Source organism: Zingiber officinale, chromosome 1A (genome assembly GCF_018446385.1).
Source record: "Zingiber officinale cultivar Zhangliang chromosome 1A, Zo_v1.1, whole genome shotgun sequence".
Lineage (NCBI taxonomy): Eukaryota > Viridiplantae > Streptophyta > Magnoliopsida > Zingiberales > Zingiberaceae > Zingiber > Zingiber officinale.
Window position 1 is genome coordinate 131,045,514 of NC_055987.1, and position 25,190 is coordinate 131,070,703.

General features: G+C 38.8%; 2 protein-coding genes and 1 pseudogene across 3 annotated transcripts; all 3 read left to right on the top strand.

The window, feature by feature from the left end:
• The first annotated feature begins 4,391 nt into the window (after window positions 1–4,391).
• On the top strand, window positions 4,392–10,230 carry LOC122033489 (DIS3-like exonuclease 2). Of its 2 annotated transcripts, none has more exons than XM_042592529.1 (7): window positions 4,392–4,893; window positions 5,007–5,323; window positions 5,417–5,470; window positions 5,562–5,630; window positions 6,444–8,690; window positions 9,214–9,285; window positions 9,365–10,230. In XM_042592529.1, exons 1-7 carry the CDS (start codon window positions 4,770–4,772, stop codon window positions 9,743–9,745), a joined length of 3,264 nt encoding a protein of 1,087 aa, XP_042448463.1. In that variant the 5' UTR covers window positions 4,392–4,769; the 3' UTR covers window positions 9,746–10,230. The 2 variants fall into 2 exon arrangements, with proteins under 2 accessions (XP_042448463.1, XP_042448471.1); XM_042592537.1 differs by having other exon boundaries at window positions 5,013–5,323.
• Window positions 10,231–10,283: 53 nt separating this feature from the next.
• On the top strand, window positions 10,284–11,638 carry LOC122002983 (annotated as a pseudogene).
• Window positions 11,639–18,693: 7,055 nt separating this feature from the next.
• Window positions 18,694–21,285, top strand: LOC122009944 (40S ribosomal protein S25-4-like). Its single transcript, XM_042566267.1, has 4 exons — window positions 18,694–18,825; window positions 18,913–18,987; window positions 19,087–19,221; window positions 21,048–21,285. Exons 1-4 carry the CDS (start codon window positions 18,823–18,825, stop codon window positions 21,159–21,161), a joined length of 327 nt encoding a protein of 108 aa, XP_042422201.1. The 5' UTR covers window positions 18,694–18,822; the 3' UTR covers window positions 21,162–21,285.
• Window positions 21,286–25,190: the final 3,905 nt, after the last annotated feature.

The window sequence follows — 25,190 nt, forward strand, 5'->3', positions numbered from 1 at the left end:
CTAGTTATTAGTTTCCACATCATAACTAGTTCATCTTTTGTATAGATCTTGAAAAACCAAACACAAGAGGTTATCGGTTTTAGGTTATCGTTTTGTTATCAATTTTATTTTTCAATTTCATGTTTCGATATTGTGTTTCTATTGAGTTCTCTGTAGTTAAACCTAGTTTACTGTAAGAAGTTAAATATCTGATTTCTTTGAAAGGCTTTGTCTTAGAAGTGGTGGATGATCTCATACCCAAGAAGGCCTAGTGCCTTGCCATGTTTAACCTGGAAGCCGATCTTTGAAATAGATATTTGATTGACTTCTGTAATATGGTTTAACTTAGGAAGATCACATCGGTTAAACTTGGAGTAAAAATGTTAAGTATCGTTTCCAATCCAAGTTTAACTTCTGAAGGACAATTTGGATTAATAATGTTAAGCATTATTTGCAATCCAAATTTAACTTCAGTAGAGTACATGGGTAGCTAGGATAGTTCTATGCTTGTACAAAATTTTTGTACAGGGAAACTAAAATGGTATTCCGAGTAGCAACTAACACGTTGAACCTCCCACCTAGGCCCCTCGCTCAGTATGAGGGCTGGTTGTCAACGCAGCGAGGTTGTGAGGAAAAGTACCACCAGTTGCTACTTGTTGTTGTTGCCGCATTAGTTTCTGCACTCAGGTGTTGATTAATATTTCTAGCTCCTCTTGTGTCAAGGTAACCATGGTGAGTCGTCCAACTTCCTCTATCTTTGAGTTTTATATTCAAGCAAAGATTTCCACAAACATCGCCAAATATGATCATGTCTGAAAGTTTAAAATAATGCGTTGGGCAGGTGACTTGAATGTTGAGTAGACGAAGACTTTAAATTGGACATGATATCCTTCCCACTGGAATGAAAAATCCTCTCTACATACAATAAAATGAGCAGACATACGTCAATGCCAAAAACTAGGGAAGGAGTCCTTGGTGAAGGTCTTCTGATGTTTAAATCAGTATAGCGTCTAAGCAGGAAGAGCAATAGTAGTTGAACAACGAGAGTTCACGCGTAGTGAAATATGTGCTAAAAGTGTACCTTCCCAATAGAGAGGGCCCCCCTTTATATATCATCTCTCATAACCTCCATAATCATGCATGAGGTGGTAGAGAATGTCGAGTGTCAGAAGTTGTCACACTATTAATGAGGTGATTCAAGGAATATACTGTCAGCTGATAGAAGAGGTATAATCACCTTCGAAAAAGGTTCTAATGGATACTCATATTACATAGGAGAATATTCTCTAACAAACAGTTGTTATTCTTTGATAAGGTATTATGATTCTCTGACACTGTTTTCTCCTGGGTATATCTTGGTCGAATGATTAGTCGTCTTGGTATGTATTGATAGAGTAGTGAACGAGTAGAGTTCCTAGTATAATAAGACCACCCGGTCCATAAGTCAGACGACCATGTGTTGTATCACACTGGCCTTTCTGTTAGTGAAGCAATACGAAGGTTAGTCCCTTAGGTCCGGTTGGTTCCATGACCAATTGGACACATACTGGGATACTTACCTTTGAGATAGCTTGAGTTAAGGCAGTTTAACTAGTCTTTTAGTTGACTGACTACATTTTGTAGCGGCAGATCGATATGTAGGTGAGATACTGGATCCCGTAGGGACACTAGACTTTTAAGGATGCCCTGATATATATCACATGACATATGAGGTTTAATTGTGGAGTAAAATAGAAAACCAAGCCCCCTAGATCCTAGCAGTTATTTGACCGAATGACCATATGTAGGGATATTATTCTTGAATAATGTGAAGGATCAAAGTGAAGCGATAGAGGGGAGGATGAATATTACTCGTTAAAACTTTTTCTTTTTATATTGATTCGTAAAACAAATATCAAAGCAGCAATGAAATATAAAAGTAAAAGCAATATAGATGACTCAGTTGGCTACTTGGTTTGGAGCCTATGTCGGCTCCGACTCTATGACCCGCGATTCTTGATTGCATCGATGAGTAATCCATTATAACTCTTCTTTCTGAAATCCTTTGGAAAGAAGCAATGCGTACAATATGAAGAATGTAAGATAGCAACTCACTACTATCTTTTGGAAATTAAAACAATGTAAGCTTTAGCTAAAATTATACCGATACTAGGTAGAAGATGAAGCTCGGTCGGTACTTATGGATGGAGCAACTTGCTTGTGAAGATGAAGCACAGAGTAACAGAATGAATAGGAGCTTTGAACACAGTTGACTTGAAAATTGATACCTTGTCTCGGACCTCGAGCTCTGCTTATATAAGTATTTATCGGTCGACTGATAAACCGTTCGGCCGACTGATAGGTTCGGTCAACTAAACCTCCGATCGATCAACTAAACTACTTTACTTCCTTCTTCGCCGAGATATGATCTTCGCGCAATTATAAGCAATTAATGTTCAGTCAACTGATCCCCTTGATAGGTCGACTGATCGGTGCAGTTTTCTTGCTCGCCGAGATTCTCCATCAATGAGCCTTTAATTGCATTTAATGTTCAGTCGACCAATCCCTGTGTTCGGTTGACCGATCAGACTGGCTTCTAACTTTTCTTTTGATCGATTTGATCTATGCCACGTCGACTTGGTTCGGTCGACCGATCAATCAACTTACCAACTTTGCTTTCAAGCTGATCTCTACTTTGTATCAACTTGGTTTGGTCGACTGATCCCTGGATTCGATCGACCGATCTGGCTGGTTCTTGTAAAACAGTGTTAAACATAACATTCTTGTAAAACAAAGTTAGGATAGTAATATAAGAGGCATGAGTAGTAAAATATAGTAGAACTGTCTTAATTTTAACTTAGAAATCTTCCCGATTTCTTCAGTTAGATCAGCGATCTAGGGTTTTGTTCCTTTCTGGAACACGACCTCACTGTTGCTACTCTGCAGTTGCTTACCTCAACCTACTTGCCAAACATTGGTCCTCCAGACCTGTTTGGACTTTGCCGCTTAGCATCGGATTGACTCACCAAGACTTTCTCTCGATTTTTGGTCCTCCAAACTTATCGAGCTTCCCTACTAAGAGTTAAATCTTTTCGATCCACTTGGGCTTTTGCCTGACTTCCACGATTTGCTAAGACTTTCCCGGTCGAGTAAATATTCTACACACTTAGTTTAACTTGTTAGATCATAACAAGATTTAACTTGAACCTTTGATAACATCAATACTCAAGTTCGATTCTAGTACACCCTGCACCAACATAATGGAGAATTAAACCTCAAGAGACTTGATTGGTGCTTTCAGCGATTATCCTTATATCTGGAGGCCTATCCTTGGCCGGTAAAGCAATATCTTGAGCTTTATGAACTCGATTGGGTTTCTTGGATAACACAGAGTCCTGTAACTCTAGTCAACTTTATACCCATCCACCTATACACAAGAGGATGAGGAAATGAATAGTGAAAGTCCATATGTGTGACTAGCTGTATATTAAATTGTGCTTTAAGTGGAAGGCTAGATCATTGAGACTCGGACGAATATATTCCTGAACGACCTTATGGTAGGCCGGTCCATTCTTAAACCTAAATGGATGATGGTTGACCGAATATATGCTAAGTGCCTTAATATAGGCAAGGAGCAATAAACCCTTTTGGTTCGACCGACACATAGGTCGGTCGTCCTTACATTGAGCATCTTAGCACTAGACGAGGAGCCAAGCCTGATTAAGAGTAACATTTTGACTATCATAATCCCTTGACTTTAACTATCTCGTCATCTTTACTCTAATTATCACATTATATTTAGATCCGCCTATAACATTCCTTATCAATGCATGTAACAAAGTGTTTGTTGATAGTGATTTCGGTGTAGTCTTTTTTTTTTTTTCGGCAAGTATTTATATTTAAGTAAAAGATTAATATTTTTAGGGAGGAAATGACAGGAAAATATATATCATAATTTTAATGAGAAATATACGATAAAGTTATACATGAACTTGAGAAAATAAACTTTAGCATTATAAATTGTTGCGGTAGAACAACAAATTCTGACACCATATAAATAGTTAATTTTAAATTTTATGATTTTATTGGAAAATTATGCAGCTATAAGACAACATTTTATTGATAATTTATATATAATAATAATCTTTTCTATTGCTGTAATTATTACTCCAAGCTTCGACCGGCCTTGGTTTAAAAAAAAAAAAATCGGTAGTACAAGCAACAAGTACAGCCACACGCTAATTCTCTAGCCGATAGGGATTCCTATACACCACTTTCTTATCGTACCCAAGCCTTACACATGACCAATACCTATATGACACGAAAGGAAAACCAAGTCGGGGCCATCTGAGGGTAGTTTCTGCGTCACGCGAGAGGCGAGGGAGACGTGTGTGAAGGAGGGGAGGGGGAGGGGAGAAAAGAACAGAAAAGAAAGGGAAAGGGAAAGGAAAAGGAAAAGGACGGAAGGCGAAGTCGGCGCATTTGTCTTTGCCGACCAATCATCTCATCGCTTCCGCCTCTCCTTCTTCGCGATTAGAAAGAAGTTCGAGATTTCGATCGCTTCCTACTACTTCCTTGCTTCTTTCTAATCTTCCTTCTCCTTCGACTGCACCCATCTTCCTTTCCGATAACCCGTATTTTTTTCCCGTTATCGGAAAGGCTTATACCTGATCTCATCAATCTCTAGATCTAGGGTTTGTTGCCTTTGTCCTCCTTCTTGAACTTCTTGTTTTTTTTTCTCTCTCCCTTTTCCGGTCCTTTTATTTGGGTTTTTTTTGGTGCCCTTTCTCTGGTGAGATTCAAATCGAGGCATGAAAGCGTTGGACGAGCAGGTGGCGGCTGCTGCTGCTGCGAAGGAAGTAGATAAGGAGAAGAAGCAACGGCGGCGGCGGCAGAATCGGCGCCCCACCAAGCCGAGCCTGGATATGCTACCTGGTTGGCTTCTTTTTATCATCGGTTTTTCTCCAGAGTTATTTCCTAGCGAGTTAAAGACGGGATTTTGTCGGCGATTTTCTTCTTGTCTGATGCCAGTTGGGGTGGTTGGGAAGGTGCAGGATGCAGCTTGGTGGACGCAGCTTGCGGGTCGGAGAAGTGGAGTGGCATAATCGGTTCTGCACCTAACAACGCATCTGAAATCGCCTTCAATTCACTGCCGACGATGCATTTTAATGGCACCGGCAGTGTTTTAGGCTTGGATATTGCATCCGGTGCTGCCGACAGAGGGGAGATTTCAAAATCCTGTCCTTTTCCAGGTTTCTATTTTCCGGTGGAGGAAGTTCCTTCTGGAGGGCCAGCTCTATCGGGCAATTCAAAGAAATATTTTGATCCGCATTGGTCGGATATGTCTGTTGAAGAAGCGATCAAGGTAAACTTTTGACTTTGTAAAGTGGGATCAGAATTAAAGTGAGAAGCATGGTGCTCAATCGCTTGTTTTTTCTTTTTTATTTTAATTTCACAGAAGGGTCGAGCGTTTAAAGCAACATTTCGTGTCAATGCACACAATCGGCTTGAGGTGATGAACATGCACTTGTTTTTGAAAAGTTGCCCTAAAATTTCAAACATCGTGGGATTCATTATTGGAAATTATTTTCTCTTTGCTTTAGGCCTACTGTACCATAGATGGCCTACCTGTGGATGTTCTTATCAACGGAGTTCCAGCCCAAAATAGAGCGGTATGTTTATTTTAGACCATTTCACAGTTTCCAACCAACAACCTAAATATTGAGGCTTCTGTTTCATTTGATTTCCATTTTTGCACCATCAGTTGGAAGCTCAGATAAAGATTAAAATGAAGTTTAGCAATGTGGATATGCTATGTGAATGATTATTAGTTCATCTTTGTTGATTCATAGGATCCCTCCCTCTAATGCCCTCTAATGTTATGTTTTTAAGTATTTATCGATTGTGTATTTTGGTTATCCAACCTAAACTGATTGGTTAGAAGACAATTAGTAGTCAAATTTTGGTCTGTGTCATGGATTGTTTTGGTGAATTGTCAAATCATAAACAAAATTTTAAGAGGCATCTAGTTGGTAGTCATTATATCTGTTAAGGATTTCGTTTATTGCTGTTAATATGCTTCTGATGTTAGATGTTCAAGTTATGCAGTAGCATTATATGCAGTTCCTTTTATGACAGAAGTTCGGTATTTTTACTTACTTATCTAAAAAGGTCATCCCATCAATTTCATTCTTCACAGGTTACTGAATCCTGTTTAGAAATCTGGCAAGCGCATGGTTTTTTTTTCCTGTATGTCTACCTTTTGTCAATTAATTGCTTTACATCTTAACCTGCAAAGTAGTCGGAAGTTGTAATTGTTGATTTAAATTCTGTGTGCATCCCTAGGCTCTTTTCTTGATTGATGAATCATCTTCTCAGATTTGTGTGTTGTATTTTGTACATAGAATAACTAAATAATCTCTCATGTGTATATTACCTTCAAGATTCATGGAAAGACTCATCTTTAATGGTTATCCTTCTTTTAGATAGAAGGTGATATTGTTGCTATTGTGTTGGATCCTGTTGCAAATTGGGTAAAGTTGAAAGGAGTAAGTGTTCGTAGTAGTCTTATTCCGTCAGATGGTGTTGACAATATAACTGAGGCCAGAGAAGTGATTGACTATAATGATGTACATAAAGAAATAGTTGATCTCTACTGCAAATCTTCTATTCCCAGTACTAATACTCTCCCTTCAGACAATGGGTACCATAATCATGAAAACAGTGGTTTATTTGAAGCTGTTATTAGTGATTTTGAAAATGGATCCGTCGTGTGTGATAAACTGTCAAATTCAGTTAAAAATTGGGAATTGGAACACAGAGAAGCTGCTATTGCTTTAGAGAGAATATGTGCAATGATTAGTTCTAATCAGTCAAAGCGTCCTACTGGTAGGGTATTGTCCATCATCCGGAACTCTCCTCGACGTGATGCAGTGATTGGTTTTCTTGCTTTGAAGCCATGGGTTCCTGAAGGGGAAGAAAACAGAAGGCAGAGTAATGACCAATTGCTTAAGAAAAGTAAGGAACCTGTACTCTTAGCTGGTTTGGACTATATACAATTGATACCTTTGGATTCCAAGTTCCCAAAGATGGTGGTTAATGTGGAAAGCCTTCCAGATTGTGCAAAGGACAGGCTTAAAAATGGCGATCTATCAATTGAAAGGGAACTAATAGCTGCTCGAGTAGATGACTGGAATGAAGAAAGCCTTTGCCCCAAAGCCCAAGTTATTCGTATGTTGGGGCAAGGTGGGGAAACTGAGGCACAAATGAGTGCTATATTGTTCAAACATAGAATAAACTATTTTGACTTTTCTGCTGAATCTTTGGCTTGTCTTCCAGATCTACCTTGGAAGGTCCCTGAGGAGGAACTTAAAATAAGAAAGGACCTTAGGAATATGTGCACATTTACAATTGACCCTTCTTCTGCAATGGAGTTGGATGATGCATTTTCCGTAGAACAGTTATCTGATAAAACATTCAGAATTGGTGTTCACATTGCAGATGTTTCATACTTTGTTCTCCCAGATACAGCATTAGATACTGAAGCCCAAGTGAGGTCAACCAGTGTGTATATTCCACAATGTAAACTGTCAATGCTGCCTTCGAAACTTTCTCAAGAAGTGTGCTCACTTTTACCGGGTCTTGATAGGCTTGCCTTCTCAATTATTTGGGAAATTGATGATTCTGGCAGCATCATGCAACATTGGATTGGCCGATCAGTGATTTGTTCTTGCTGCAAACTATCTTATGATAATGTAGATGATCTCATGCACATAGGATTTGGCATTGATAGACTAATTCATTTTGAGAAATTATTTCCTGAATTGCATGGACATTTTGAATGGAAGGATGTTGTGGACTCTCTTCGAATTCTTCAGGTTATCTCTATGAAACTGAGGGAATCTAGATTCAGAGGAGGAGCTCTCGAGCTTGAGAATCCTAAGCTTGCTATCTTGTTTGATGAGAATGGATCTCCATCTGATAGTTTTCTTGACAAGAGGAAAGAATCTGGTTCTCTTGTTGAGGAGTTTATGTTGCTGGCTAACAAATCAGTTGCAGAGGTTATCTCTAGGGTTTTGCCAGATTCTGCTCTGCTTCGCAGGCACCCTGAGCCCAATTTAAGGAAGCTTAAGGAGTTCAAAGTGTTTTGTGCAAAACATGGTTTTGACTTGGATGCTTCAACTTCTGGCAAACTGTACCTCTCATTATCTAAAATCAAAGAGAAACTAAGAAATGATCCAGTTCTGTTTGATATTGTTCTCTCCTATGCGTCAAAAGCTATGCAGACTGCATCCTATGTTTGTTCTAGAGATTTCAGGGGCAAGGAAGATGAATGGGCTCATTATGGGCTATCATTTCCACATTTCACACATTTCACTTCTCCATTGCGAAGATATCCTGATATTGTTGTACATAGAACTTTATCAGCAATACTTGAAGCTGAAAATATTTATGCGAAGCTAATACAGACTTCAGTTACGGCTAGCAATGAACAAATACCTGAGCAAAAAATTGCTTATGGATTCTTTACCGGCCTTCTCTTTGATAAGGATGCTGCAGAATCTGAGCAAGGTGGAAAAGCGTTATCCTTGGCTGTTTTGAAACATAAAGTTCCAGGGTCTGAAATGCTTGCAGAAATTGCTTCATATTGCAATGAGAGACAGCTTGCTAGCAAGCATGCTGAGGGAGCTGGAGTGGAGCTGTACCTTTGGACTCTACTGAAGAAGAGGGAGGTAATTTCTATTTTGCTCTTATGTACTAGTATCCTAGTAATTACCATTTCTTGATAAAGGCTTCGACTAGGGAATAAGCCATTTATGAAATGATAGGCATATGGATAAGATGTTGCATCTCACAGGAACAAGCTGTGTTTGTCACAAATGTTGGGGACATAAACTCAAGCGGGATAAGGTTCATGTAGAGTCAAGTAAGGAATCATGTCTTGAACGAGTTGATGTATTAGGGTTGTAGGTATCAGAGCGAAATCTAGTAAAAATTTAAAGATTAGATGTTATCAGTGATATAATCTTTCACATAGTTTTGATTATATTTTCAATTTTATATATTAACCAATACCTTTTGATTTTCATAATCTAAAATTGTTCAAAATGATTGTGCTTCTGCTATCTTTGCATACACTGGTGGGGATTCACATTAGTTCTTGCAGATCATTGGCCATGTTCACATATAAACACTAATAAGTAGTTATTCTCCATTTCTATCTATGTTTGAGCTTTTTTCCCATCATTATTGCAGGTGCTCTTTTCCAGTGCTAGGGTTCTGGCATTAGGACCCAGATTCATGACAATTTACATTAACAGTTATGCTGTAAGAATTCCAACCTCACCTATACCGCACTTCTTATCCAAACTTTCTCATTGTTCTCTCTCTCTCTCTTTTTTAACAGATTGAGAAGCGGATATATTATGATGAAGTTGAAGGATTGGTTGTCGAGTGGCTAGAGGCTACCAACACATTGGTTCTCAACCTATCGAAGACTAAACCTTTCCAACGGAGGGGTATTCCAGGGAAGTCTCGTGCCATGGAAGATGTAGCATTAGTGCTTAACACATCTGAGCTAGTGCTAGTAGAAGAAGATGATGAACACCCTACTTTTGGCTCTGCAACTTCTAGTACTTCCTCCACAGAAAACAAAATTTTTCCTTCGTGCTTCCCTTTGGTGCTTCAAACTTTTTCCACTATCCCGGTGGCTCTCTATGCAGTTGGGGGGTACGATGGTCCCATAGATGTCACTCCAAGGCTTTACATGTGCTCATACCTCAAGTAAGGCTAGGTTACTCTCAGAAGATAAATGAATAAGCTCAAAGTGGAGGCATGATTTCGTCAATACTCCATTAAGTTAAAAAGGGCTCTTATCAATAGATATAGCACCCAAGTGTAGTAGTAGCAATATTAGGAATATTGTAAGCATAGGGAGGTGGACTAGATCGATTGTCTTGTTGACAATTTGCTATGGAATTGTTAGTTCATGGATTGAGGTAGGAGTTAGTTTTGCTTTTGGGGCATTTTAAGTGGCTTTGCTCTATTTTTAATCAGTAAGCTGCTTTCTGGAGTTGGGATTTTGCCTTAATGCTATGTTTTTAAAAGCTGGGCAATGATCCACCAGGGATGCTCCTGGCCCCTCTCTCTCTCCCCCAGGATTCAAGCAGTCAACTTGTGGTCCATTTGTGCTTTTTTTTTTTTGATTGTGGCCTTGTGGGTCTTTTAATGTAATTGTTCTATTTCACAAGAGTTTGGAAGTTTGCATGATCAGGCAAGACGGTGCATGGTGTTACTTTTATGTTGAGATGCAAATTTAGTGCTTGATGTGGCTTGATAGTGTGCTGATCAAGTTGCTGCTATTTTACGCTTCTTTGGTGGGATGTTTGCTTCATTTGTTGGTCAATTCATTATATAGGTTTCTTATTTTTGTATAAATAAGTTTGTTTTTATAAATCATTCTTCAATAAATCTTTTAATAAGAAAATATTGATGATTTTTTCTTTCTTTGGTTAGATGTAAGGAAAAAAAAAGTTCATTACTCTCTTCCCCACCTCTCCTCTTTTTCTTGCCTTTATTGTTGTTAACTCCCAGAATCGTTCAGAATTAGCGTCCTGCTGAATCGATTGCTCGTGGCTTTGCTTACTGGCCTTTCCTGAGATCCAGCGATTCATTCCCCACCACGCCCTGTCACAGTGAAGGATCAACAGGACTGGAAGATTCCTCCTTGCATCTCAAATTGGAAAACCCCAAAAGGTTATACAATTCCTTTGGACAAGCGGTTGGCGGCGGATGGTAGGGGTCTTCAGGACGTTCAAATCAATGACAACTTTGCTAAGCATTCTAAGGCTTTGTATGTAGCCGAGCAGAAGTCAAGAGAGGAAGTTGAGGTCAAAAGTCCAGAAGGAGTTGACGCTGAAAGAGAAGGAAAGAAAGGAGCAAGAGCTTCGTGCCTTGGCGCAAAAGGCAAGGCCTGCACCAGCTCAGAGAAAGTCGGTATTGCTCCAGCACCTGCTGCTCCTTGTCTACGGAGAAGGCTATGTTGGATGATGTTGAAATGGGAGAACCTCAAGAACAACGGAGGGAAACTAGGGAGGAAAGAGAAGAACGGCTGCAGCCTGATAAGATTCGTGAAGAGCGGAGGCGTGAGAGGTAGCGCGAAAGAAGGTTGGCGAGCAGGGATGCTGCAATGGGGAAAAAGAATAAGATCACTAGGTATAGGGACCGTGATATTAGTGAACAGGTTGCACTTGGCATGGCTAATAACGGTGCTGGACGTACCAAGGAGGTCATGTATGATCAGAGATAAAGGAATAGATTCTAGGTTTGCGCATGGTTATCAGTACAACGTTTGCGATAAGGGTGTCTTTACTGCACAGCCCACGCTTTCTACGCAGACCCAAAATAGACGCTGATGCAGATATGTATGGAGGTGCAGACAAGCAGCTTGAGAAGGACCTGAAGACTGAAAGATTCAAGCCTGACAAGGCATTCACGGGTGCTTCTGAGAGGTTATCTGGTAGCAAGAGAGAAGGGCCAGTGGAGTTCGATAGGCATGAAGAAAATGATCCTTTTGGTTTGGATCGTTTATTGACGGAAGTGAAAGGGGGTAAAGAAAGCACTCGATAAGATTGGTTTCTCCCCTATTCCTCCTCTCCTCTTTCTCCATTTATTTATCTAAAAGTTGGAGTGATGGTGCTTTGGGTAGATGATTGTACGGTTGACTAGGAAAAGACCGTGAGTCGGAGAAAAAGGGATATCTTTTTCTTCTCTATACACACCAAAGAGAGTAGACAAAATATCAGTGCCAAAACCAGGAGAAGGTTCCTTAGCATGGGCTCTTCGACGTTCAAATTAGTACGGTGTCTAAGCGGAAAAATGGATAGATGAATATTAAAATGTGTGCGTAAATAAGACTACAGTAAGACTTGCACCTCGCCAATGGAGAGCATTATCTTTATATATCACCTCTCATAACCTCCATAATCATGAGGTGGTAAAGAATGTCGAATGTCAGAGGTTGTCGGGTAAGGAAAGACGTACATCTTTGGAGATATATAGTCACCGCCCGAGGAAATCTTCTAGTACCCATATGTACATCTCTTTTATAACTTACGTCATTAATAGAGTGGTTGAAGGAATATATTGTCATAATATGTCAGCTAATGAAAAGTGTAAAGTTACCTTCGAAGAAGATTCCAGTTAATGCTCATATTACAATATAGAAATATTTTTTGACAATTAGTTCTTATTTTGACAGGTTGTTATGATTCTCTGATCATGTTGTCTACTAAGTGTATCTCGACCGGATCTTTAAACCAGTTGACTATATAACCGTCCTTCCCTTAAGTCGTTCGATTATACATTAGGTGATGCTGGGGATTTGCTATTGAAGTAATATGAAGTTAAGTCCTCTATGTCCAGTCGGTTCTATGATCAACTAGTCATATACTGAAATACTTATCTTTGAGAAATGAGGAATTGAATCTCAAGATATTTGATCAGTACTTTAAGTTAATCGTCCATATAAGATCTAGAAGTCCGACCGAGTTTATAAGAAAAATTGCTTTACACTTATCTTGTATTTGCATAAGCAATGAACATGCTGAGCTGTATAAATCTAACCAGAGTTATTATCGACCGACTATATGAAGGAGGAATGACATGTGAGAAAATCCATAGGTCGACCGACAGTAGAGTCGACCGGTCATATGATAAAAGACTTGCATTGAGAGTGGGAAGCTGGATCCCCTTATTTTGATCGGACATATCTTCAACCGACTTTGTGGTAGGTCAGTCATCCCTTAAACTTGGTCGACTATCGAATGATCAGATATATAATAGATGTCTTAATGCAAGAATAGGACACTATGCCCCCTAGGTACGACCGACTCATGGGCTGGTTGTCCTCGTACGAAAAGTCTTAGTGTTGGGCGAAGAGCAAAGTTCTATGGAGAGTGATATACTGGCTGTCATCTTTTTTTTGACTTTGACTGTCATATCACTTTAATTTTAACTATCACTTCGTACTCGGATACCCATAACCTCCTATATTATCTATTGGTAAAAAAAGGAAAAAAAAACAGAAGTGTAACAGCCCTCCCCTTCTCAAGCATAGTAGCTCTCTGCTCCATCTTCCTCTTCTCCATTAAGGAGCAACAACAAAAAGCAGTCCTGCCTCTGTTTTCTTCTCCAACAGCTCCAACAGCAGCACCTAGGAGCTGCCGTTTTTCCAGCCCACAACCAGCAGCACCTAGTTGCTGCCCTATTTCTTATAATTAGCGGCAGTAATGTTGGATTTTATACATGGTTAGTATTTTGATTATTTAAGTTATTGTTCTATTATATTTTAGATATTAATTCGGGTTGAGCCTGGTGATCTGACGGCACGTGCAATGACAGAGCTAGAAATTAAGTTCTACTCGGGATAGAAAGACTACGGGCTGATGTGATGGCGATATTGGACTCGAGCTAATAGTGTGTAATTTTCTTAAAAATTTAAAAAATATGGAGGAATAATTAATAAAGTAAAGTGGTATTTGAGTGGACCCCGATTAAAGCCCGAGTACAGTAAAACCTAGCTCCATCTTTGAATTTGTCGTCTGTTTTTATTTAAGTGTTTTAGATTAACAGATAAATCAAGGATAACTATTAATTATTAATGTAAGTAGCTAAGATATGAGAAAAGATATACTTTGACGTCAAAATTTTATATGATAATATTTCATACCTTAACTATTCCATCATTTTAAGGATACTTTGGGCACATAAAACTTTAGCTATATATAAAAACGGATATATCTATACTTTGACTCTTAAATAATTATATTTTTTTTATGAATAAATAAAGAAATTAATTATATATATGTATATGTTTATATAATTTTGTAAAAAAGAATTTAAATGATATTTAAAATAATGAAATAAAGATTTAAAATAATTAAATTATTGATGGATAAATGATTGATATTATTTTTTATTTACATGTTATTTATATAGAGATTAAGATGTGAAAACTTATTTTAAAAAATTAAATAAATATTGTAAATTACTGTGTTCTAGATTTGTTTGATATGTTCGACTGTTGATATTGTGTATTGTTGGTATTTGTATTTTTATATTGTATAACTTTTACTTGTAAATTTTTCTACGATACCTTAGTAAACTAACAGGATGCACCGTAAAGTTGACTTGAATCGATCATTTTGACTAATCGATCAGATAAAAAAAATTAAATAATTGTGATAAATGAATAAAATAGAATTTTAAAGTATAGCCTTATATATATATACTAGACCACCGATATATTTTGCTAAGATAGTGTTCGCCCATGATCCCAAGCATCTGACTGTCCACATATTATGTGATAATATGTTCGTCCATGCATAATGTTTATTATATGCGTTCTATCGGTGAGGGACTGTTAGTCTGTATATGACTTAGTTGTTCACTTCATATTGAGACCATTGATATGTATTGTATGTCGATATTTATATGGTGGTCAGCTGATTCTATATGATTTATTTCTTTTTATATAATTAAATTATAAGCAATATTTGAAATGAATATTTATTAAAGTTGATATTATACGACCTGTTAATTAAATAACAAGACTTAAAAATTATATGATTTTAATTTCAACAAATAAATACTAAATGATTATATATATATATATGAATTGAGAACTTTAAAACAATGAGAAATAATAAATTATATTTTCTTCACCTCTTCAAGAACGTCTCCACCAGTTGGGAACCGCCTTTGGCCATCAGAAACTCCACCCCAGGTTGTGGCTATGCTGCCTGCTTGTCTGCTTGTTGAATTTGTAGTTAAATATCACTGTCCACTTGTTGAATCTGGGCTTATCAGTGTCACTTCGTTGAATTCTGCCATCAAATTTGTGGCTAGTTATTATCAGTGATGTTAGTGTAATCAACGTGGATTTGTGTTTATAAGTCATATAATTTTGTTATTTAATCCTATCTAAAATCAGTGGAGATGAAATGTTGGATTCGTGACTCGGATATTGACGAAATAAAAAAATCCTCACTATCTAAAGATAACTTTGAAGCACTCTTATGTATCAAGAGGAGTGTTAGTGATCGAGTTAGGGAAGGGGTTTCCAACATAGATCTTCTGACGCTCAAGTCAGTGATCGGTAGAAGATGATGAATAGTAATATGAATGAACAGTAAAAATTGCGTAGTCTCTCGTAATATGAGCGTATCTATGCCTGTAGATGGAGACCCCATTTTATAATGTTACTGTTTGTCTATACACGAATCTCAAAATATTTCCAGCAAAGGACAGGCCATAAAGATGCTCTGACCCCTTTCCCAAAATGAACCCGTAATCTCTGCATTTGGCAGATAGGAAACTTCTGATGTATATCTTGCATAGAGAATATTCGCTATCTTTCGTGACACAAAACGTCAAAAAGAAATATGAGGTTGTTGGGCTAGGGGGCCCACAACCCGCTTACCTAACAAACTGTCAGAGCATTTCCCATGATATGATCGACAGTCTCTTGGCCGATCAGGCATATAGAATGTACTTAGGGACTCTTCCTTGACTTGGCTTATTGGTTTTAATCAAAGAGTTCAATTAGACCGAGCGCCCATTTTGACCAATCAGACCGAAGTTCTGATCGGTTGGACTGCTCGACCGAGCTATTCAGTTGTGCTATCTTAAAGATGTTATGGTCGATTTGTAGCTAGAGAGGGGGTGAATAGTTCGTCGTGCTTCGTTTGCTTGCTTCGGTGTTGTTGATTTACAGCGGATAGAACTCGAAGCAACACTTACAATGCTAACACAAGGATTTACTTGGTATCCACCTCAAGAAGAGATGACTAATCCAAGAATTCACACACGACACGCTCTCCACTTTGAAAAATACTCCTTTGTAACTACTGGAGGTGGAGAAACATCGTACAACACTCACACAACAAGATACAACATATGCAAGAAGGAAATACAAGTATACAAAAGAAAAACCTCTTCTTACTTTATCTCTTGTTGATGAAGACGCCTCTGGCCCCTTTGGAAAGTACAACAACATTTCTCTTCCAAACTCTCAGTTCGGCGGTGAGTAGGGGAGAAGAATAGTGTGCGCTGAAGGAAGGCTCGAGTTGAAGTCGCTCCGAGGAAGAAAGCTCGCCACAACTTTATACTCGACGCTTCTAGGACTCTCAATCGATTGGGCTTACTCCCACTCAATTGCCACGTCACATCCACGCAATCACAACCATCTATCGCTCGCTACCTGCGTAACAGTCATATCCCAATTGATTGGTAAATCGATTGGGGAGGCTTGAATCGATCGGTTAATCGATTCAGAGTGCCTCTATGCTCTGTTGGAAAAGGCCTGAATCGATCGCTCGATCGATTCATCCTTTCTCGCGTCACGCCAGATTTCCAACCCCAATCGATCGCCCGATCTATTAGCGGTGCCCAATCGGTCGGCTGATCGATTGGGAAGGTTTTTGTGCTCGCAATCCTGGCTCCCAATAGATCGACTGATCGATTGAGCTATTGTTTATCATACCACTCTCCAATCGATCGACTGATCGATTGGGATTCGGTCTAATCGATCGGCTGATCGACTGGGTTTCGATCTAATCGATCAGCTGATCGATTGACCACCCTTGAATTGCTTAACTCAAGCTCAAGGGATCCTAAATCCAACATCCGGTCAGCCGTGACCTGTTGGAATTTCTCATGCCGAGCATCCGGTCAACTTTGACCTGTTGGGACTTCTTTACCAAGTGTTCGGTTAATCCTTTGATCCACTTGGACTTTTCTCCTCATGCCAAGTGACGGTACGATGATTAAGACAAAGGGTGTTATCATTGATGGATCGAAATGAAATGATAGAAGGGAGTGAATATCGCTCGTTAAAATCTTTTCTTTTCGTATTGATTTGTAAAGCAAATATCAAAATAAAACAGCAAAAAATAAGATATCAAAAGAAAGACAAGTGACTCGGGTAGTTACGTAGTTCAGAGTCTATGTCGACTCCTATTCTAAGACTAGAGATCCTTGATCACACCGTTGGACAATTCACTATAACTTTTCTTTCCGAAATCTTTGGAAAAAAACAATTTGTACAATGCAACTAGAAGATAGTAATACACTACTATCTTCTTGAAATTAAAGCAATGCAAGCTAATAAAAAATATACCGACAAATAATAAGAAACGAAGCTCATCAGCACTTCTTGATGGAGTAGCTTGCTTATGAAGATGGAGCGTAGAATAGCAGGAGCGAACTGATTCAGAACAGATGGCAGAGTTTTTTCAGCTCAAACCTCGAGCACCCCTTTTATAAGTCTCATTTGGTCAATTGAAAAGTCATTCGGTCAACTATTCCTCCTATAGGTGATTTGAGCCCCATGTTTTCCTTCTTCACTGAGATCCGATCTCCGCACAATTATGAGCATTAATTGATCGGTTGACCAATCATCTTGTTTGGTCGATCGAACCATGTAGTTTCCCTATTCACCGAGATTCGCCATTAATTCTTCATTAATGCATTAATCATTCAGTCAATCGAACCCTCGGTTCAATCGACAGATCACCTTGCTTCCATATTTGCTTTGGCACGATCTTATCGCTGTTCTGTATCAGCCTAGTTTGTTCGACCGATCCATGTGTTCGGTTGACTGATCAGACTGATTCCTACAAAGTAGAGTTAAACATATATTCCTGCAAAATAAAGTTAGCACGGTGATAATATATGATGCATGAGTAGTAAAATGTATGGGTAGTAATTGATAGTAAAATTGTCTTGATCTCAATTTAGAAATCTTCATGATTTCTTCAGTTGGATCAGTGACCTAAGGTTGATCCTTTCTAGAACACGACCTCACCGTCACTCTTCTCTAGTTATTTATCTCAACCTACTTGCCAAGCATTGGTCCTCCAAACCCGTTTGGACTTTCTCTACTCAGTGCCTGATACCTGATCCATTAAGATTTTTCTTGCAATACTACATTAATCAGTAGTAATAATAGTAATGCAAAACACTATGGTTAAACTAAACTTAAATTTACCAAGATCCGTTGGTCCGGGTGACCGCATTCACTCCTTTAAGACTTCTCGTTATCTAAGGTTACCTCCCCTTATGATTTTCTCCATCTGGCTTTACTCACCAGAACCTAGAGTTACCTACTTCTAAGGTTTTCTCGCTTCACTCACCATGACCTAAGGTTGCCTCTCCCTAGGATTTTTTCCACCTGACTTTACTCACCAAGACTCAGCATCGAATCAATCTGCCAGAGATTCGATATCGGGTCCTCCAAACCTATCAAATTTTTTTATCTGGTTTTTATGATCTGCTGAGATTTTTCTTGCCCAGTCGTGACTAGGATTTCCCTTGCCTAACGACAGTTAGAATTTGTTACTTGGTAAACTTATCACTCTTTCCCTTGATCAAGCTCTATTAAACATATTTATTGGATATTAAAACTCTGGATGTCGATTGCACCAACAGTCACATGAGGTCTTGGGTTCCAAACTTGACGCGAATACGCTTTCCTCCATGTCTTGACCATCTATATTAATAATTAATAATTACTCATAATTTAACTCCTCATATTAACATAAAAGAAATTTAAAACTTTTATATTAATTTCGGGACGGATTAGCGGCCATGATTGTTAATGGGCTTCTCCTTCCACATTAATTTAGGGATGGATTAGCAGCCATAATTGCAGATGGGCTTCTCCTTTGGAAGGAGGCCTGATAGTGCATTATAACGTTGTGCGACGAACCCTAGTTCCTATAAAAGGCGGAACAGCGAGTCCGCCGACCAATTGCCAGTTCGCAGCGATTGCCTTACTCAAGCGCCGCATCGACGATCGAGAAAATGGTAAGCTATGCCCTTCTCCTCTTCCTTTCTACTGTTTCGATGCTCCGGCGATTCGATTTACGAATGGGTTCTTCCATCTACCGTCAGGCGCCGAAGAAGGACAAGGCTCCGCCTCCGTCTTCGAAGCCGGTAAAATCTGGCGGTGGCAAACAGAAGAAGAAGGTGCGGCACCCTTTCTAGGGTTAAACATAGGGCTCTTGTGTGTGTGTTTTGTTACAATCTTGGTTTAATAGATTTGTGCCCTTGTGTGTGTGATCGCAGAAGTGGAGCAAGGGAAAGCAGAAGGAGAAAGTGAATAATGCAGTTCTATTTGACCAGGCGAACTACGACAAAATGCTCTCCGAAGTCCCCAAATACAAGCAGATCACGCCTTCCGTGCTGTCCGAGAGACTACGGGTAAATGCTCTCTCCTTTTTAAGGTTTTCTTTTATCTGCGATGGAATCCAGATGAAACTTCATTCACACCTATTTTGGAGTTTAGTTTATTTCTCTTGGATGAATGTTTCTACGGCAATCTGATGATGCGTTTGTTTGGTCTATCATGCCATCTACTCTTGCAAACTGTGGATCTACCATCGCATTACAGTTTATTCCATTAGTTTGGCTCTTATCGAACTTAGATATGGTAACTTTGTTTAACTGACGATTGTTCTTCGTTGCATATTATTGATGATCATTTAATCAGTGTTCGGAAATCTATTCTTTCGTATCACCTTCACGGCATTTTATTTTGTTCCATCGAAGATCCTCGTTATCTTGTGTTCTTTTGCTTCTGTTCTCATAGCTCAGCTATACTAATCTATTATAGATTGACAGAATTACATGAATAGATTATAAATCAATTTAGAAAAAAAAAATAGGAAATAGTGTACTCACTGTTCTTAGGGGGCGTTTTGTTCTTTTTTTCAGAATAGGAATCGGAATGAGAATATTACGAAATGAGAATGAGTATGAGCATTGATATCACTAATTAATGTTTGGTTAGTTGCATATTTTTTATTGGAATAAATCAAAATTTTCTTTTTTACCCTTAAAAGGAAATAAGAGAAAAAATTAAATGTGAGAAAAAAATGAATGTGAGAAAAAAATATGATGAAAGAAAATGATGTAAGAGAAATAATGATGAGAGAGAAATTGTGATGAGAAAGAATGAAAAGAGAAAAAGTGTGATAAAAGAAAATGAAAAAATAGAGTCTGATAGGAGAGAGGATGATGAGAGAACATAAAAGAAAATATGATGTAGAGAAAATATAATGGAAGAGGATGAAGAGAGAGAAAATATAATAAAAAAGTATGAGAAGAAAGAAAGTATGAGGAGAGAGAAAGTATGATGAGAGGGAAAGTATGGTGGGAGGAAAAGTGTGATGAGAAAAAAAGAGAACAGTGAGTGTGATAGGAGAAATTAAGGAGAGAGAAAGTTTGATGAGGAAGAAAGTATGATGAAAAAGAAAGTGTGTTGAGGGAAAAAAAGGAGGGAGTGACAAGAGAGATTGAGGAGAGAGAAAATATGATGAGAGAGAAAGTATGATGAAAAAAAAAGAAGGAAGAGAGTACAATGGAAGAGATTGAGAAGAGAAAAAGAATGATGAGAGAGAAAGTGTAATGAGAAAAAAAAGAAAGAAAAAGAGAATATGATAGGAGAGATTAAAGAGAGAGAAAGTGTGTGATAAAATGATAGAGAGAAAATATGATGATTGAGAACAAAAAGAGAAGTGATATGAAAAAAAAATATATATATATTTTGATGTTTGATATTAAGGGAAAAAATTTTAGTTTTAGGTCAAGGATATTTTTGGAATAAGGAAAGAGAAAGTGTGATAAAATGATAGAGAGAAAATATGATGATTGAGAACAAAAAAAAAGAAGTGATATGAAAAAATAAATAAATATATTTTGATGTTTGATATTAAGGGAAAAAATTTTAGTTTTAGGTCAAGGATATTTTTGGAATAAGGAAATATTTTGATTGATGAAAATAGGGTAATGACTCATTGAAGGAGAGTTTCATGAGAATGAGTTATTATCTAATTGAAATTATTCATTTCTTTATTTGTATTCCTATTTTTATAATTTAAACATTAATAATGATAATCAATGATTTCAATTCTCTACTTCTATTTTTCTGAATCAAACACCCTCTTAATTTTTCTTTTTTTCCTTAGAGATGTGGGCATATTTTACAGAACGTTTGTAGAGATTGAAAAAATGATATTTCTCTACAGATTAATGGATCCCTTGCAAGGAGGGCAATAAAGGACCTGATGGCCAGGGGTGCCATTCGAATGGTATCTGCTCATTCAAGCCAGCAAATCTACACCAGAGCCTCCAATACTTGAGTGCTAAATTGCTGCGTGTTTTATTATATATTTGCTCACTATGTGTATTACAATTCTGCAGGTATGCTGATTTTTTAGTTGTTCAGTTGCGATAATTAAAATAGAAAATGGCTTTAAAAAATTATTTCAATTTCGTGAGTAGCAATTGCTACTACAATTTGATGGTGATTCTTTTTTTTTTTTTTTTGGTGAATTGCAATAACTAAAATATAAAGAATTTTAAAACTTTGTTTCATTTTTTTTTTCAGTAGGAATTGTTACTAGTTTCATTCTCTTTAAGCAATGCATCCCATTTTAAAGCACATAAATGTAGCTCAACTCGGGATTAAGGAATTCGGAATTGGTGAGTGTACAGTCTAATAAGCACATTTACTCAATAGGCAAACTGATCCACTGAGGTCCATCAAACGACCTTTAATTTGCAACGACATAGCACATTTACGCACTATCAGGCCGACAGTGGGCCCTCAGTTTGGCCTACTAATGCAGCGTAATTGATTCTCAGAATTAATCATTAGTCTAGTCTATTGCGGACAGTTATAAGCCCGCATGGCCCATTAATTTTGCATAGGATCGGTGATCTAGAAGTGTAGTCAGTGGCCCAATAGATATTCTATCCAGTAAAGCCCATAGAAGTCAGTGGCCCATTAATAATAGTGTTGTCAAGTGTTAGCGTAGTAGATACCGTTAGTGGCCCATTATTTTAGGTTCATTGTAGTTAGATCCGGTAGTAGTCTATTACGGTCCACTAAAAGCCTAACAAAGTCAAGTAAAAGCCCATCACGGTCCAATAAGAGATCGCTTGCTTAGTCTACTTAACAATCCCAGGGCCTCCAATTTTGAGCCCATTAATCTTCACCAGCACGTCCCATTATTGGCCCAGCATTGCACATGAGTGGCCCATTCATGACTGTTGGCCAGACCGATAACGGTATTTAAGAGCCAATTAGCCGCCCAATGGATCCATTAAAAAACAGATAGATCTGTTACTTTAACCTACGTGGGGCATAGCAATCTATTAAAAAAAATTAAAATTGTCACATCAACTATCTCCTCATAGAATCGGTCCCATAAATATAGACGGAAATAAATATAGATACACAGTTAAAAACGCATCTCCTGTCATGACACCTCAAGGATCGAATCCTGGACCTCTCGATTATAAAATCATGCATCTCTGACTGTGTTCCGCCTTGAGGATTACATAACAATCCATTAAAGTAAATATAATCTCTGGACAACTCATAAGCAGGCCTGCCTGAGCCCATTACGATACGAAGTGCAGCTCGTGTAGGCTCTTGTTGAGCCTCTTACATGTGCCTCCCATGCCCCTCTAAATGGCTCTACAGAGGCAACAAAAATGTACGGACGCTGGGTTGGTTAATGGGGCTCAGTTAGTCTTTGTATTGGGCTCACCCGGCATATGTCCCAGCTCAGCTGTCGCTACATTTAATATGCCGTGTTGAACTCCTAATGACATGGCATATTAAATGACGAGGCCTACATTGACTAACATAAACTGACCGAAACCGAAATAAATGAGGCGTGATCTCTTGGACCATTTTTTATGATTTAGAAGATGTATCATTCATATTTATGATTAGATCGAGATCATGATTTGATCGCAATTAGTGGTGATCCTTTTCTGGGTTCATCGTCCCCATCAGGTTATAATTTGGTTCGGAGCAGGTGGCTAGAGGCCGCCCAGAGGATACCCTCGCTCAGCGCCCAATAACCTGGTCACTTATCCACCACCGAAGGCCTTCGGACGGCCTCCGGCCGTCCGTTCCAAACCAAAACCTAGTAGAGACGGTGAACCCAGAAAGGGATCGCAACCAATTACGACCGAATCGCGTTCACAATTCGACCGTAAATATAAGTGGCACATCTCCTGGACCACAAAAAAGTGGTTCAGGAGATCTGCTCTCGAAATAAATGGGTTCGTACATTAACCAAACATTACTATGTATTTCGAGACCATCAAACTTATCATTATATGATGCATGGAATTAGCATAAACATACAGTTATTGTTATTACTGCTGCTGGCCTCGGGCAGGATTGAGTTGATTAATACGGGACAAAATTATTCTCTTAGAATAAGAGTTTGAATCTTGGTAAATCTTAAAAGAAAAACTCTCGCTGTATTGGTTAATTATAATTTTTCGATTTATCTTAATATAGATGATCATGAGGTTGATTGTGTGAGACCACTAGAATAGAGGATTCCACTTTTTTTTTTTACTACCATTGTTATTACTGCTACTAGTCTCGGGGATAGGGTTGTTAGAAAGACAATTTGTTGTCGGAGATTTACAAAGTATTAGCTGAATTTAAATTACACTAAATTAAATTCACTTATATGTCAAAATGATCTGAGTAGATAATCTCAGGCTGTCAATGGGGGGCTAGTTTCTACGAAGTGCTGAAGGTAGTCTGCACAGTGGCGGCAGAGTGGGATGAGATATCGGGCGGGTAGGTCGGTCAAGCAGAAAGATCGTGCAAGAAGATCAGCAGGACGGGTAGAGCGGTTGATCGGGTCGAGCGACCGAGCAACCAAGTGGTCGGTAGGACAGAGTAGCGGAGCGATCGAGCAAGTTGAGCGGTCGATCGAACAGTACAGTTAAGCGAGCGTGGAGCTGAGCGATCGAATGAGCAGTACGATCAAGTCACAGATAGAGGACAGAGTCTGATCGGGTAGAGCAGCCGTCCAATCAGAGAGACCGATCGAGCAGTGCGATCGAGCAGGCAGAAATGTCGACTGGGTGGACAGAGAGGCCGATCGGGCGGATAGAGAGGTCGATTGGGCCAACAGAGAGACCGAGCGGTCGGACGGAGAGGCCGATCGGGTGAGCGACCGAGCGGACGTAGAGGTCGAGTGAGTGTGTGACTGGCCTGGTAGTGAGGCCGAGTGAAGCAGCCAAGTAGTCGATCGGGCGGAGAAGTTGAGCGTTTGACCAGGCGAGCCAGCCAACCGAGTGAGCAGAGAAATCGAGCGACCGAAGAATCCAAACGGGCGAATGGACCGAGGCTTACAAGAGTCGCAGTTTCCTTGAAACAGATTCATCCCACCTTCGGTTGTGCTTTGAGGTTTTCTCGAGTCGTCTATTTCTCAGGATACAACAGTTAACTGTGGCGCATACTAAGTACTGGTGATCACGACGAACTGAGTGGTACTCGAATGCTATCACATGCACTTCGCTGAGCAGAAGTTTGCACAACAGAGAAAGAGGGAACGTAGGTGGAGAACTTCTGTTGCTTTTCTGTGTGTCTCTTTACCTATAATCGTAGCCTCCTTATATAGGAGCTCAGATCAACGACAACGTTAATAATCGATTAATGATCATTACTCACCGAGCTATGAAACGACAGTGTTTCACTCAACCGTTTTGATTCTGCATTAATCTTACTTTAGTGCATCCGTTATACAAGCAGCAAAAAGGTTTATGTGGTAAAATGTTAGTTGTTCCACTTGGGCAAATTTTACCCCGACTGGTTCAGTATTTTGCGCGTGTTGTGCTCGCACACGAGTCAATATGGTTTAGTACAATTCGGGCCCTGGATTTGTACCCCCTGCACACTCACGCGTGAGAGAGAGCCTCTTCCCATACATTTGTTCACATTATCAATGCATGTGAATTAATATAAACCAACCAATATGCCTTGAAACTTCCAATATGGGACTAAAGTCTCATTCACAATGGAGTCTCTTTCTTCTTCCACATATTCTCTATTCACATCACTTATATCTAATAATCCCCCACATGAATGGAGATAGGGTATGTGATAGCATTCAATAGTTGAGTCTAGTATATGACAAGTAGGTTTTACTCTTTGAACCTTCCCTTGTGTTGATCTGTTTGCTTACTAGCTGATAATAGACACGATGTCCTTGAACTATTCTGCCGTCTGTGTAAGCATTTACATATCTCACCCAAGACTCTTCTTGAAATAAATCAGTTCTCATGAATGTGTTTGTTCTTGGTTATAAACATGCTTAGTTCTGTGAAAAGCTCTAAGAATTGTACCT

Coding starts and splice junctions, on each gene's coding strand:
- LOC122033489 (XM_042592529.1), top strand. CDS start 4,770: ATGAAAGCGTTGGACGAGCAGGTGGCGGCTGCTGCTGCTGCGAAGGAA. Junction 8,691..9,213: donor CTCTACTGAAGAAGAGGGAG/GTAATTTCTATT, acceptor TCATTATTGCAG/GTGCTCTTTTCCAGTGCTAG. Junction 9,286..9,364: donor TTTACATTAACAGTTATGCT/GTAAGAATTCCA, acceptor CTTTTTTAACAG/ATTGAGAAGCGGATATATTA.
- LOC122009944 (XM_042566267.1), top strand. Junction 18,988..19,086: donor GTGGCAAACAGAAGAAGAAG/GTGCGGCACCCT, acceptor GTGTGATCGCAG/AAGTGGAGCAAGGGAAAGCA. Junction 19,222..21,047: donor TGCTGTCCGAGAGACTACGG/GTAAATGCTCTC, acceptor ATTTCTCTACAG/ATTAATGGATCCCTTGCAAG.